General features: G+C 32.7%; 2 protein-coding genes across 2 annotated transcripts; one reads left to right on the forward strand and one right to left on the reverse strand.

The window, feature by feature from the left end:
• The first annotated feature begins 8,958 nt into the window (after window positions 1–8,958).
• Window positions 8,959–9,608, forward strand: LOC107896679 (protein RALF-like 33). Its single transcript, XM_016821907.2, has one exon. The coding sequence runs from the start codon at window positions 9,080–9,082 to the stop codon at window positions 9,458–9,460; it is 381 nt and encodes a 126-aa protein (XP_016677396.1). The 5' UTR covers window positions 8,959–9,079; the 3' UTR covers window positions 9,461–9,608.
• Window positions 9,609–10,678: 1,070 nt separating this feature from the next.
• LOC107896680 (heat shock factor-binding protein) lies at window positions 10,679–13,323 on the reverse strand. The gene is made up of 5 exons (XM_016821908.2): window positions 13,135–13,323; window positions 11,822–11,875; window positions 11,516–11,539; window positions 11,371–11,413; window positions 10,679–10,981 (listed from the first exon to the last, which is right to left on the reverse strand). Exons 1-5 carry the CDS (start codon window positions 13,135–13,137, stop codon window positions 10,842–10,844), a joined length of 264 nt encoding a protein of 87 aa, XP_016677397.1. The 5' UTR covers window positions 13,138–13,323; the 3' UTR covers window positions 10,679–10,841.
• Between the last annotated feature and the right edge of the window lie 1,253 nt (window positions 13,324–14,576).

Below are 14,576 nucleotides of genomic sequence, written 5' to 3' on the forward strand. Positions count from 1 at the left end.
CTTGTCGTATATTCATAGCCTACAAGAGTTTGAAGTATTTGATGACTCAAAAAGAATTGAATCTAAGACAACGGAGATGGTTAGAATTAATTAAAGACTACGAGCTGATCATCGATTACCACCCGGGAAAGGCGAATGTGGTTGCCGACGCGTTAAGCAGAAAATCTTTGTTTGCATTGAGGGCCATGAACGCTTGATTGGCGTTGTTTAATGATGGTTCAATCTTGGCGGAGTTAAGGGCTAGGCCTTGACATTTCTTCAAGAAATTTATGATGCTCAGACTAATGTTAGTGACCTGCAAGCTAAAAGAACTCAATGTGAGTCGGGCATCAAATTAGATTTTTAGATCGATTTTCATTAATGTTTGATGTTTAGAGACAGAGTATGTGTACTGAGGAATGATGAAATCATTGGGATAATTTTGCAAGAGGCACATGATAGCCGTTTGTCTATTCATCCTGGAAGTACCAAGATGTACAATGATTTGAAGAAAATGTACTGGTGGAACGGCATGAAAAGAGACATCTTTGAATTTGTATCGAAATGCTTGATATGTCAGCAAATCAAAGCTGAACATCAAGTACCTTCAAGTTTGTTACAGCCTGTGATGGTCCCTGAATGGAAGTGGGATAGAATTACTTTAGACTTCGTGACAGGATTACCATTGACCCTGAAAAGAAAGATGTTATATAGGTTGTGGTTGATAAGTTGACAAAGTCGGCTTATTTTATCCCGGTAAGGACAGATTATTCACTTGACAAGTTGGCCGGCTTGTATATATCTGAGATTGTGAGATTACACGGGGTATCACTATCGATTATTTCAGACAGAGACTCGAGATTCACTTCAAGATTCTGGAAGAAGCTACAAGAAGCCTTGGGTACTAGGTTGAGTTTAGTACAGCTTTTCACCCACAGACTAATGGTCAGTCTAAACGGATGATTCAAATTCTTGAAGATATGTTGCGATGTTACATCTTCGAATTTCAAGGCAACTGGGAAAAATACCTGCCATTGGTAGAGTTCGCCTACAACAATAGTTTTCAAACGAGTTTGAAGATGGCACCTTATGAGGCCTTGTATGGCAGAAAGTGTCGAACTCCATTGTATTGGACAGAACTCAAGGAGGGTCAGATTCATGGAGTTGATCTGATCAAGAAAACTGAAGAAAAGGTTAAAGTGATACGTGACTGCTTAAAAGCGGCATCGAATAGGAAAAAGTCATATGCTGATCTGAAAAGAAAAGAGATCAAATCTCAATTTGGAGATAGAGTATTCTTGAAAGTATCTTCATGGAAAAAAGTATTGAGATTTGGCCGGAGAAGCAAACTGAGTCCGCGATTTATCGGACCATACGAGATCACCGAAAGAGTTGGACCATTAGCCTATCGTTTGGCATTGCCACCAGTACTGGAAAAGATTCACAACGTGTATCATGTATCTATGTTAAAACAATATCGATCAGACCCCTCTCATGTGATTTCACCGATAGAGATTGAAATTAGACCGGATATGACTTATAGTGAAGAACCGGTCAAGATTTTAGCTCGTGAGGTTAAACAGTTGAGAAATAAAGATGTAGCTTTGGTAAAAGTTTTATGGCCTCGACATGGTGTGGAAAAGGCTACATGGGAGCCAGAAGAAACCATGAGAAGCCAATATCTGAACCTGTTTACTGGTAAGACTTTCGAAGACGAAAGTCTTTAAGGGGGAAAATGTAACATCTCGAAATAGGGTCTAGTCGGAATAGTGGTTTTGGGACCACAAATCTGATGTCAAAATATTTTTTTATGGTTATTATGAGGTCTAGAATATGAAAATATGCATGTGCTAAAGTTTCATGAAGAAATTCTATGAGTAATGTGTCCAATTGGAAAATAAGGATCAAATTGAACAAATTACAAAACTTGGATTCTAGAAGCAATTTGTATGAAATTGCTTTGGAAAATTAATTAGAAGTCCTTAAAGAGAAAATTTCCCAATTTCTAAGTTTTTGGACAAAAATGGGCATGAATGGAAAATTTTGGAAGTTTAGTAAGACTACATTTTAGTATAAATGAAATAAAAAGGGAAAATGAAGCCAAAATTCACTCATCTTCTTCCTATATCTGCCAAAATTTCAAGGGTTCCATAAGCTAGGGTTTTCAACATTTTCAAGCTTAATAGTAAGTATTCCCTAGCCCCGTTTTTAATATTCTTCGTATTTTTAAAATCCCGATAGCTTACTTTCTTCATTTCTACCCATATTTCATACTAGGATTCATGTTTAGAGAACTACCCATGAATGAGATGCTTGTATTTCGATATTTTATGGAGGAATATGGGAGTTTAAAGGATTGGAAACAACTTTTACTAAGTGGTTTTTCATGGAAATGGCTTAAAGGACTAGATTGTAAAAGTTGTAAAAAGTGGGTAGAAAAATGTGAAACAAAGGAAAATGTGGACTGCTATACGAATGAAAAATATTCGGCTAGGCTTGGGTAACCAGGAATTTCATGCATTTCATTATACGAGCCTAGGGACTAAATTGTAAACAATGTGAAAGGTTAGGGGAAAAACAGTCATTTTGTTTGGGGTGAAATTTAGGCTCAAAAAGAATAATGTGAGATATTGATAATTTATTTTTATTGTTATAGACCCCGAAGAATAAATTTCGAAGGTCAATCGAGAAAAACGAAAGGTTCCGGAATAACCGAAGCGCAAAACCGACACAAATACTAGGTAAGTTCGAATAACTTAAAATAAACTCATAATATGCCTAAATGCATGTTTTATGAATGTATGATAATTGTATATAATGATGGAATGAAAATCCATGAAATGTGTTAATAATAATAACAAAAAGATGATAAATGTCCTAGTTGAAGTTAAAAGGGAAATTCGATGGATAAACCATGGCTTACGTGACTTGAGATCCTACATGTGTTGTACAAAAGGATTCAACTCAGGCGGGTAATCTGTTGATCTCGAATATAGAAAGGATTTAGCCCAGACGGGTGTTCCTTGAGTGATCGAGCCTCTCTAAGAATATGTGTGCATTGAGGATTTAACCCGAATGAATAATCCGATTAGGGTCTGAATTTAGCCTGGACTGGTAATTCAAATCCGAGCTTATTAAGAGTGGTTGTCGCTACAAGGGATTTAGCCTGGATTGGTAATCCCGCCGTAAGATGTAAGGTTTACGGGAGTGCGTATTTAAGAAGATCACTCTTATGACTTGACGGTAAATGGATAATCCATCGGGATTTCCAAGGTACTCAACGGGATTAACATGAGATATAGAAATGAAACTGTTGGATGATGAGCTCATCTAAGACAAATTACATGATGAATTATTATGGGAGTAACTTGATGCTTGAGTGTATGTAATAGGAGGCTATTCTATATTTATTGGATTGGTTGCCTAACATGGTTGTATGCTAATTAATCAGTAAGTTTACTTTCCAGTTATTCGGGCTTATTAAGCATGTAAATGCTTACCACTCTCTTTTCCCTGTCTTACAGAGCTCAAAGACTCGTAAAGATTGGAAGATGGTTGGAGAATCAACACACTATCATCTTGTCCAGCTTTGGTATATAGATACTTTTATTTTGTTTAATGACATGTATAGGGCTTTTGTTTATTTTGCTATGTGTGTCATTTGGTTGGCCAATGTAAAGCAGTAAATATTAAACTTATTATTTTTGTATATGGCCATAAGACATGACTCATTTTGTTGTAGGTTATGACCTACCAACAGTGCATGTTTATGTTAAAAAAACTGTTCTTGTGATGATTCAATGTAGGATTTCATAAATAAGAAATTGTAATGTGGCAAAAACATTTGGAGATAGTAGGCCATAATTGGCAATGAATTATAATAATGAGCCAAGTCTAAATGTGTTTCAATGGGATGGAAATCCCCAATACCAAAAAGAAAAAGATAATTGAGCATATACTTAATTGAGGAGATGAGGTTAACATGCAATAGATTCATTGATGATAGTCCTTGAGTATTTTTGAGTCATGTTAAATGCAATTGGGGTTCTTATATGTGAGAAAATGATGAGGGTGACCATTGGCTTGAAATTATAGCCTAAAAAAAGGTCATACGGGTAGACACAAGGGTGTGTGTCTAGGCCTTGTGTGACACACGGTCAGCTCCATGGATGTGTGGTACGACCGTGTGTCCCCTGCATCTAAAATTTTAAGCCAGAATGCATGGTAGTAAACACACGGGTAGAGACACAGCCGTGTTTCTCAACCATGTGGAGGACACAACCTAGCATCATGGGGATGTGTCCTGGCCATGTGCCCCCAAATACATGTTGACGTCATAAACAGAATGTCCAGTTTTTTTTAGACACGGGTGATCACACGAGCGTGTCTAGGCTGTGTGAAAGACACGGGCCAGGGACACGAGTGTGTGCTTGGCCGTGTGAAAACCCCTGTAGGTTCGAAATAGAAAATAAATTTGATTAATTCCACACGGGTTAGGGTCACGGGTGTGTCCCAAAGCACACGGGCGTATGCATTGTCTCCACGGGTGTATGAGGCTTAACCTAGAAAATTTTTATAAAATTTTCTTAGTTTCTCGGTTTAGTCCCGGATCATTTTTGATGTATGTTTTGGATCTCGTAGGCCTATAATAAGGACACTAAGATGTTGTTTGATCGATTTTAATTTGGAACAAAATTTTATAACACTTATTTTCTGAAAATGTCCGAGTATGTGTCTGGTAACGCCTCGTACCTGGTTCTGGTCTCAAGTACGGGTAAGGGTGTTACACTGAACCTCTATGGCCTCCAAATTTGAGAGAATTTCTTTAAACACAGTTAAGTGTTCGTGTACAGACGCACCTTCCTCCAAACGATGAGCATAAAGACGCTGCTTCATATGCAACTTGCTTGCTAAAGTTTTTGACATACATATTTGTTCCAAGCTCTTCCATAATGCAGCGGCGGTCTTCTCCTTCATCACATCCTGTAAAATTTCGTTAGACAAATGTAGATGTAATTGTGTTAACGCCTTTCGATTCTTACACTTCTTCTTTTCATCTGTTAATATCGAAGGCATCTTATCTATCCCTAGCAGGACATCCTCTAGATTCATTTGCGCAAGAACTGCTTGCATCTTAATCTGCCACAACGCAAATCTAGTGTTGCGATCTAACAGCGGGATTTCATACTTCAAAGACCTTATTACCGTGATTGAGATGAACTATCTGGAAGCTCTGATACCAATTTGTGAAAATAAAATAAAATAAAAAATAAAATAAAAAACACACAGATTTTACGTGGAAACCCTTTCAGGAAAAAAACCACGGGCAGAGGAGAAGAAAATTCACTATGTCGAATTTGAATTTTTTTTAATTACAAGAGGAATAGACTATGTCTATTTATAGGCTTGTAAAGCTATATTCTAGTAAGATTGAAACACCTTATTCTAATCAATATAAAATAGATGGAGTTTAATAAAATTTAAAAACCTTATTCTAAAATAAAATAAAAGAAGTGTAGTTTTATATGAATTTTACTTCTATTTTATTTTACCACTGTATTTTATTTAAATAAGAATTTGGGTCATTTAATTCTAACACTACTACTTTCATTTTTTCTGACCTTAGTTGTCCACGACCTACCCAATGTTGTCTCAAATTTCATCATACTATTTATGGCTGCTTTTGTATATTCTCCTTAATATCTTTGTAAATTGGATGATAACAAAGGAGGGGTAAAGGTAGAGGATCTAAAAAATGATTCGGATCTGACTTGCAAAAAATAAATCAAGCAGATTTTTAGAAAAAATGAGGATAACAAAAAAAATAAAAAATAAATATTTAAAGTAATAATTAAATAAAAAGTAAAAGTGGAAGATGAATAAAAAAAATCCCAATGAATATGATGGATAAATGGATAAATGTTCAATTGAAACCTTTGAGATATAAATCCCAACAAACTTAATTAACGACTTTAATTAACCCTCCAACAAATAATCATTGACAAATTTAAGAATGAAGAATGAATTCTCACGACTCTTTGAAGAAAATCGAGAAGAAAATTACTTCTGAAAATCATAAAAAATAAGTCTTGGACAAAGAAACTTACACCCAAAGTTGAAAACTTAATTAATGAAAATAATTGTATATCTAATGAACAACAAATAGACTTTTATATAGGTTAGCTTAATTACATCAAAATAAAACTCTAAAGTATAATGAAACTCTAATTAATCTAAACAAAAAGTAGTTTTAAACTAAATTTTCTTATTTGACTAATAAACATAAAACTCCTAAACAACTTAAAATAAATAATAAAACATAATAAATATAAAATTGGACTCATATATAAAAAAATAAGTCTAAAAATTGAACACAATATGATTTAAACTCGAATTAAAAGCCCGAAACTCATAATTTCGTTAATAATCCCGTCCAAAAATTCTGCTCTCGCAATTTTCACTAAAATGGTCATAACTTAAGCTCTCAAACTCGAAATTGAGTGATTTAAAGTGCATTGTGAAGCTAAAAGATACATCTCAACCTAAAAAAAACCTGGACCCCATCCAAAAGGTTGTCGCAAGTCGGCTGATTTTTCAAACTTGAAAATTTACAGTTTCAGTGAATGGAATTTAATAAATTTCACATTATTCGTGCATGTATCAGATGAATTAATTTTTGATACATTGTGATGGGTACTAGTAACTTTAGGTTTTAATTAGTGTAAATTTTAATTTTTTTAATCTATATGTGGTATTATATTCATTTATTATAAATTATTAAGATTGAGGTAAATTTTGGCATTATACTTTAATTTATTATTTTTAAAATTACAATTATAATCAATCATTACATTCATATATTATTAAAGGGAGAGATTCACTTACGTCAGTGTAAAACTTATCAATATATTTATACTAATCATGTATGTAAATTTTTGAATTAATCTGATATTTCTATCATATTAATCTAAAATATTGTTTATATTAATATATATTTAACGGTTGAATTTTTATTTTACGTAAAACGAATAGTTAGAAATGTTTAATTTATGCCAAACTTGACATGTATGATCTATATAAATGGAACATAAAATATAATGTTTGGATTTTTAAAATATTAATAATATAAAAAATTACAGAAGAATGTAAAACAACTTAAATTTTACATCAGTATACATAGATCCCTTTTTATTATTAAATAATTAAATTACTAATTCAACTATTAAACTAACAAATCAAAGTTAAATCTAAACTAGGAACTTGAGCATAATAACTAAAAGCTTCATTAAATTAAAGTCTCATTTACTACTATAATTCACTATCAAGTTTTTTTTTATTGATGAATTAAAGCTAATATTTATTTATGCAAATAAATGTTTTATTTTTTAAATTTCGTGTGTATCCGAATAAAAAATAAATTAAAATTTTTTAGTTTATGTTTGAAAATCAACAAAACTAAACAAAAATTTAGACATAATTATAAAATTCAATATAAACTTATTAAAATGAAATTGGTATTCGTATCCAGATAATTCGATAAGATAATTGATCATAATTCAAGCCATTCATTTTTTTTTTCATTTTTCTGTTATTATTTTGGCTAATATACTAAATAAACCCTTAAACTTTATCCTTTTATTTATATAAGTTCTTATACTTTTGTTAAATTCAAATAAATCTTTAAACATTAATTGTTTTGTAAATAATTCCTTAAACTTTAATTGGCACCCAAATAAACCTTAAACTTTTATACAATCATGTTTTTCTTTATCTATTAATGATAATCTAGGTTGAATCGCATTGCACTTAGACTAATCAATCATGTCCCAATCATAAATAAACTTAGTTTGAATGTTTATAGTTTATTAAGATTTTAAAATATTGTTGATGATGTATCAACAAATGAGGATATAAAGAGGAGTATGTGATGGTATTGAGGAAGGTAGGTTCTTCCTAATAGAGCAGAGAGTCGGAGGATGTATTCAAGTAAGGAAGTTGGGTACCCAAATGAGAAGGTTGAGGATTATAAGGTGGCTATGAATGCTTGAGGGTCGATCCCTTCTTTATCTTGTTGAGGGATATATATATATAGTGGAGGTCTCGTGCCTGGTAGTGTTGATGTGGTAAACTTACTACCAATAAGTCATCATCATGGAATGCATAGAGGGATGTACGTGATGGGACTCATTCTAACATTCCTTCTGAATTGGGGTATGAGGTTGTTACGGTCAAGTAGGGTTTAGTGGCCTAAAGGACGTGTCCATAGTTGGGGGAGTGTTCACATTAGAAAAGTGAGTGCCTTGAGAAACAAGTGGTCTATTCACAAATATGGATAGGCAAGACCCTTTTGAAGGTGATGGGTAGTCCGTTCGTAAGGATGAATAACTTGGTGACCATAAACCTTTCAAAGGGGCCGGGAGGTTGAACGGAGGTAGGCTTTCCAAGATATTGGTAATTCAATGACTACTTGGGTAATGAAAAGCGAAGAATTGCTATAGATGCTTCTTAGATAGTTTACTATGTTACCACATCTCCAAAGTTGGAGGGGTATAACAAATATAAAACTCCAACATTTGAAAATAATTCTATTTTACAATAATAAACAACTAAAAAATAATATAGGACATATAAAAACAACATTAAAAAAGTAGAAAGATATGTTCTAGACAAATGTACTTAAGCTTATTTTTGTACATTGATTTTCATTTAGATAGCCTTTATTCAAATGGAAATACTGATATTAAGAATCCTATTTAGTTATAGATTAAAGTTTAATGGCTTAATTGAATGTACAAAAAAGTAGGAAGGTTTATCTAAATAAAGTGACAAAGTTTAAGGATTTATTTTGTATATTAACCTATTATTTTGTATAGCAAATGTGAAAAGGCAAGGAGTCAAAAATATAATTAGTGGACGTCCACAAAGTGATTGACATAAGTTAGGGCGGTCACGTTAAAGTAAAGTGGCATAATCGCAAATAAATCCAAACCCCAGTGGCTTTCTCTTAGCACCAATCGCTTATAAAGTTATAATCCTAAAACATGCCCTTATTTCCATTTCCCTTCATCAACAGAAAACCCAAAAAACCCGAAGCTCGAAAATGGGAAGCTCTAGATTCTCGGTCAGTTTCCTCGCGATTTGCGCAATCCTGGCCATCCACGTGGCGGCTTCCGCTTCGTCTCCCATGCTCGATTTCGGCGGCAACCATTTCCTCTCGATTAAATCGGAGTGCAGTGGATCCATCGCGGAATGCCTGATGCTAAGCGGGGAATATTCCTCGGACTTCGACGCCGAATTCGCCATGGACTCCGAGATCAACAGGCGCATTTTAGCGGCGAGGCGTTACATTAGCTACGGTGCGCTGAGGAGAAACACGGTGCCATGTTCGCGACGCGGTGCGTCGTATTATAACTGCCGGCCGGGAGCTCAAGCAAATCCTTACTCACGCGGGTGCAGTAGAATTACACGCTGTCGGCGTTAGATTTATTTATTTATTTATTTTTATGTCCTTTTATTATAAAAATAAAATAAATTTGTTGCTCCTCTAGTCTAATTTTGAAAATGTAATATTTTCTTCTATTTCTTCCTATACTTGATTCATAAATTATTGTGTGTATTGCTGTTTTTAATTTCTTCTTCTTCTTTTTCAAATTTTATGAAATATACGCATATAAGATAATTGAGTGGAATAAAGATAATTGAATGAATTCTGTAAGGATCATATTTGTGTTGCTAATAAAATAATTTATTTGATTTTTGGGTTTATCAGATTTTGAGGTTGTGCCATTGTGGTACAAATTGTTTGGTGACACAAAACATAACTTGATTTGTACAGTTTATATTTTTTATTGATTATTTATGGCACTGAGATGTTTCCCCCCCTTAAGATTTCAGCTATATTATTGAGGAAATGTCGGCTACCTTTTCTTTTCAAGGCTATGAAGTATGATTTTTTTTTTAAATTTATATACATATTTTTTAAGTTTACTTATAATTTAAAGTTGTAAAAAAGAAGTCTGTATAAAAAAGATTGACCCAGCAATTGCGGCAAGTGAGGAGGGCGGTTCATGTGCGAAGTGCAAATTCAAAGCAACCCATTTACATAGAATCTAATTCTTTTTCCAAAGTGATTGGCCAAAACAAAGCGAAGAGAAATGCAATCCAACTGTATTTGGCATCTTACACCTGTATTTTGCTACGCATTAAATTCACACTACACAAACTTAACACCTATGTCCAATACATATTCAAACATAATTATTGTCATTAATTTTGAAACAATTAATGAACTAAATACATATATATGCCCACATCCGACACTAATTTTGAGCCCCGGGGTCCAGATAACATAGCACCTCAAATGTCTTGTCACCTAATAGTATAAGAAAAGGAAGCCAAAACAGAAAGCTATCCGCAAAGGTTAACATCAAGAATTAGGACCACTGATGCTCGACTTCATTTCTTAATGCTTAGATATTATGAACAAAATCAAATACAACATGAATCGAATTACTTAGTGACTAGCATGACCTAAAAGATAATGAGATTCCTCAAGCATAAACTTCCCTACCAAACTCGTATTTTCTATATATAAATCAATTCCACTTCAGGTATTTGTTAATTAAACAGCTAATCACAATCATATTATTTATTGAAAAGAAGTCTAATCATGAACTTAAACTACTAGTGTGAAGAATGATTAGAGAGGGTTAACCATATATAATAGATAATTGAAATTAGAAGGCGGTCACAAATACAAGTTATCTGTGTCTGTTTGTTACTGGTTTTCCATGAGAGAAAAGCTAGGGAACAAAAGGAATACAGTCTATTAATACCATGCTGTAAACGCCAAATTCACACTGTTATGGTTCTTTGGGCGACTTGGAATCGTCCTTCGGCAAGGAAGGAACCGAAGGAGAAGGAGGCTTATCTGCATCCATCTCTGCTTTGAGATCATTGATGGTTTGTTCTAGCTCATCTATCCTGCAGCCCATCTCATCAAGTGCGTTTAAGTCAAGGAAATCAAGAACATGCTTATAAGTTTTATTTTCTTCGGAACATGAATATACATCGAATTAAGGTTAAACTGCTTCACTTTAGCTTTAGTAGCACCTAAAGAACAAGGTTGAGTGAAATGAAAGGAAATTTGGCAACTCGCCCATGGCTACTTTCCCCATTGAAATAAAAAACCAATGTAAAAACAGACTAAAACCTCGGTGTAAGCAAGTAAAAAAGCTTTCACATTTTGCTTATTGCAAAAGTGAAATGCTTAAAAACCTCCACCAAACAACCACAAGATCAACAAAACAGAACTTCCTTGATGCTTTATAGAAACTAATCATGCAACTCATGCCCTCGCATAGAAACAACTAGATAATATGAAAAGGATATTCTTCGTAATGATGGAGTCAGACATTGTTTGGAACCTTTGTTGCTGTAATATGTAATGGAAGGGTGGTATTAGCTAAATCTGTTTAAAATTTATTGTTCTGAAATTCCTTATAGAATACCAAAACAGTTCAAAATAAGAACTCACGATCTGTTGAAGTAGAGTCTGGACCTGCATAACAATGTAATTAAAATCATTAAAATCAGGATCAAAATCAGTTAAATCATTGCAATATCTATATAACTAAACATAAGAAAATCCCCATGCTTTTCCGCTATCTCAGGAAGATCATACAATGGTCCAAAGCAAACAAATCAATTTGAGTGCAAAACTCAGAATAAACCCTAAAAAAGAATAATATTTGTCTGCTCTAAACAACCATGAAGAGAAGGAAATACTCTTAAGTTTATTTGTGATACATATAAGTGTCGGGGAACTTGAAAAGTAACTTACAAAAGCTGCCATTGTTTCATTCTCAAGTTTCCAATCTATAGAATCATCCCCATTCTGCAGAATATAAGATAAAATAAAAACTATACAACACAGAATGCTATCAAAGGTATCAATGTCTGCTACCATATAAAATGACAGTTGATGAAGGAAGCAAATTTTTTCTTTAAAGAACGTAAAATTCAAGCCTAAAATCAGTGAAATCAACATTCTGCAGAATATAAAAATAAAATAAAAACTATACAACACAGAATGCTATCAAAGGTATCAATGTCTGCTACCATATAAAATGACAGTTGATGAAGGAAGCAAATTTTTTCTTTAAAGAACGTAAAATTCAAGCCTAAAATCAGTGAAATCAACATTCTGCAGAATATAAAAATAAAATAAAAACTATACAACACAGAATGCTATCAAAGGTATCAATGTCTGCTACCATATAAAATGACAGTTGATGAAGGAAGCAAACTTTTTATTCGAAAAATTCAAGCCTAAAATCAGTGAAATCAATCTATCTTACTCAGACTCAGGTGTGAGCATAGAATATGGTTATGCGTCTGACATGAATGTATTTGAAGAGTCCTTGAAGGGTCGTGAACCCATGGCTATGTCAGACACAAGAGACAGACATGAGAATTTCAATAAAAATAAAAAGTTGGAGCCTCCTAAGTATCAACTCAATTAGACCCAACAAGCCCAATCATACTAGTTTAACTTCAAATTAAATGTCACTGCAACATAAAACAATTAAACAATAACTATATTAAACAAATTTGTTTACATAAACAGATTATTGCATTCTAATAACATAAACAAGCCGCAGCTAAGAAATATATTGTGTAAATTGGTCAGTTTCCACTGTTTTAACTTTTGAAACTATTACTCAAATTTACTTTGAAAGCATTTCTCAGCATTCAGAGATCACCAATCACGGCTCTATCTCACATTTCTTCTTTTAGAAAACAGATTATGACATTTCTCACTCCACTAACAAACCGAATACAAAAAACGTATCGTCAAAGGACGCAAAATCAATTTCCATATAGGTAAACATTTTAATCTAATATTTACATTATTTTCTTAAGCATTTCTAAGTAACCAAACAAACTTCAGCACTTTCAAAATTACAATCAAAGTAAAAGGAAAGAAAATCGGAATATTGCTACCTTGTACAACCGAACAGATCAGATTCAATAACGGAAGATTTAAAACCTAATCTAACAATTCTCGATAAATGATTAGGAAATTAATGAAAAAAATATTACATCTTAAATAAAATTAAAGAAAATAATTTAATTATGGAAAATGAAATATACCATTTTCGTATATTTCAATGACCAAGAAACTTTTTGACGGTTGGCAGAGGGGATGAAGAGAAATGGCTAGCTGTTTGCCTGAGTGACAGAGTCTGTGAGGGAGAAAGAACGAGAAGTGAAGCGTGAAGACGATGAAATTAGTAGCGCGGATTACAACAATGAGAACTGATGGTCCAAGGGCATTTTTGTAAAACGGGAAAAAAACAAAGGCTTTTTTCTTTTTATAAACTAAACTAAACCCAAAGTCACTAATTTATTAGTAAATTTATACTTTGATCACTTAATTTAAAAAAAGCTACAAATTAGTCACAGGCCCGTTAACTTGGTAACAAGATGTAGGACTAGTAAATTTACAATCTAATTACTCAACTATTAGTAAGTTTATTGTAATGACCTAATTTTAATCAATGTTAAAAATGCAATTTCGGCATCGAATTTCGTAAATCAAATCAGTAAAAGAATTTACATATTTAAATTAAAAATATATTAATGGACAACCGAGTAGTTGAATCGACAAAGCGGTTAATTATGTTACAGTGACTAATTTATAAAAGTGTAATTGCTATTAAATTTTAATTTATAAAATGCATGGGGCTTGATTAACAATTAACCAAGGGACAAAATGGTTATTTAACCATTAATAATTCATGAGTCAGTGGATGAGAATAATTCACTCCATCCATTTCGCTAAGTATATTAAATAATGATTATGGCTATTTATATAGTTAATTAAATAAGGTTAGTCTACTAATTAAGTTTAATTAGTTCCTTAATTTAAGTATAAATAATAAGTGAGTAGGAGAGATAAAACAATATAACTTCCTTTATCCCTATGTGTCGTCCATGCTAGAAGAAAGAATTCTAGGTTTTTCTTCCTTAACATTCTATCATCAAATTGAACAAGTGAGCTTTTCTCTTCAAGATTTTTGTAAATTCTTGGTCATCTAAGCTTAGTGTAGATTGCTCATGTCTAGATTTTCAGATTGTTAAATATTTATCAAGTTACTGTTAAAAAGTTTTTCTGAAATTAAGCTTGATTTTAAAAAGATTTTAAAGTACGAGTTTTGAGCATGTTGGGATTAAATTAAAAAGTAATGAAAAGTTGGATTTTATTATAAATCCAACTAAGCTATATGGTTTTTTTATGACATTAGGGGACTAAAATTGAATAAATTGAAAGTTGTTAAGAAATTATGATATATATTAAAAGCACAAGGTCCTTAATGAAAAAAATATGAAATAGGATTTTAATTCGGTACTAAATATTGAGAAATACGAACATTTCAAATATTAGGGCTTATAAGGTCTAAAATGAATAAAGTACAACTTAGGTTAAATTGTTGTGTTTTCATGTGATTAGGTGGAAACTAATCTGTTACTATAATCGAATTATCGTACGAAGCTAAAAATAATGTCGGAACGTCACGAGATAAAGGAAAGGT

The sequence above is a fragment of the Gossypium hirsutum genome, chromosome A10 (genome assembly GCF_007990345.1).
Source record: "Gossypium hirsutum isolate 1008001.06 chromosome A10, Gossypium_hirsutum_v2.1, whole genome shotgun sequence".
In the NCBI taxonomy this organism is placed as follows: domain Eukaryota; kingdom Viridiplantae; phylum Streptophyta; class Magnoliopsida; order Malvales; family Malvaceae; genus Gossypium; species Gossypium hirsutum.

Bases quoted from the DNA above. Each gene is read 5' to 3' on its own strand.
- LOC107896679 (XM_016821907.2), top strand. From the start codon at position 9,080: ATGGGAAGCTCTAGATTCTCGGTCAGTTTCCTCGCGATTTGCGCAATC.
- LOC107896680 (XM_016821908.2), bottom strand. The intron at 11,540-11,821 runs GTAAGTTACTTT...ATTGTTATGCAG, and splicing joins ATGAAACAATGGCAGCTTTT to GTCCAGACTCTACTTCAACA. The intron at 11,414-11,515 runs GTGAGTTCTTAT...TACATATTACAG, and splicing joins AGACTCTACTTCAACAGATC to CAACAAAGGTTCCAAACAAT.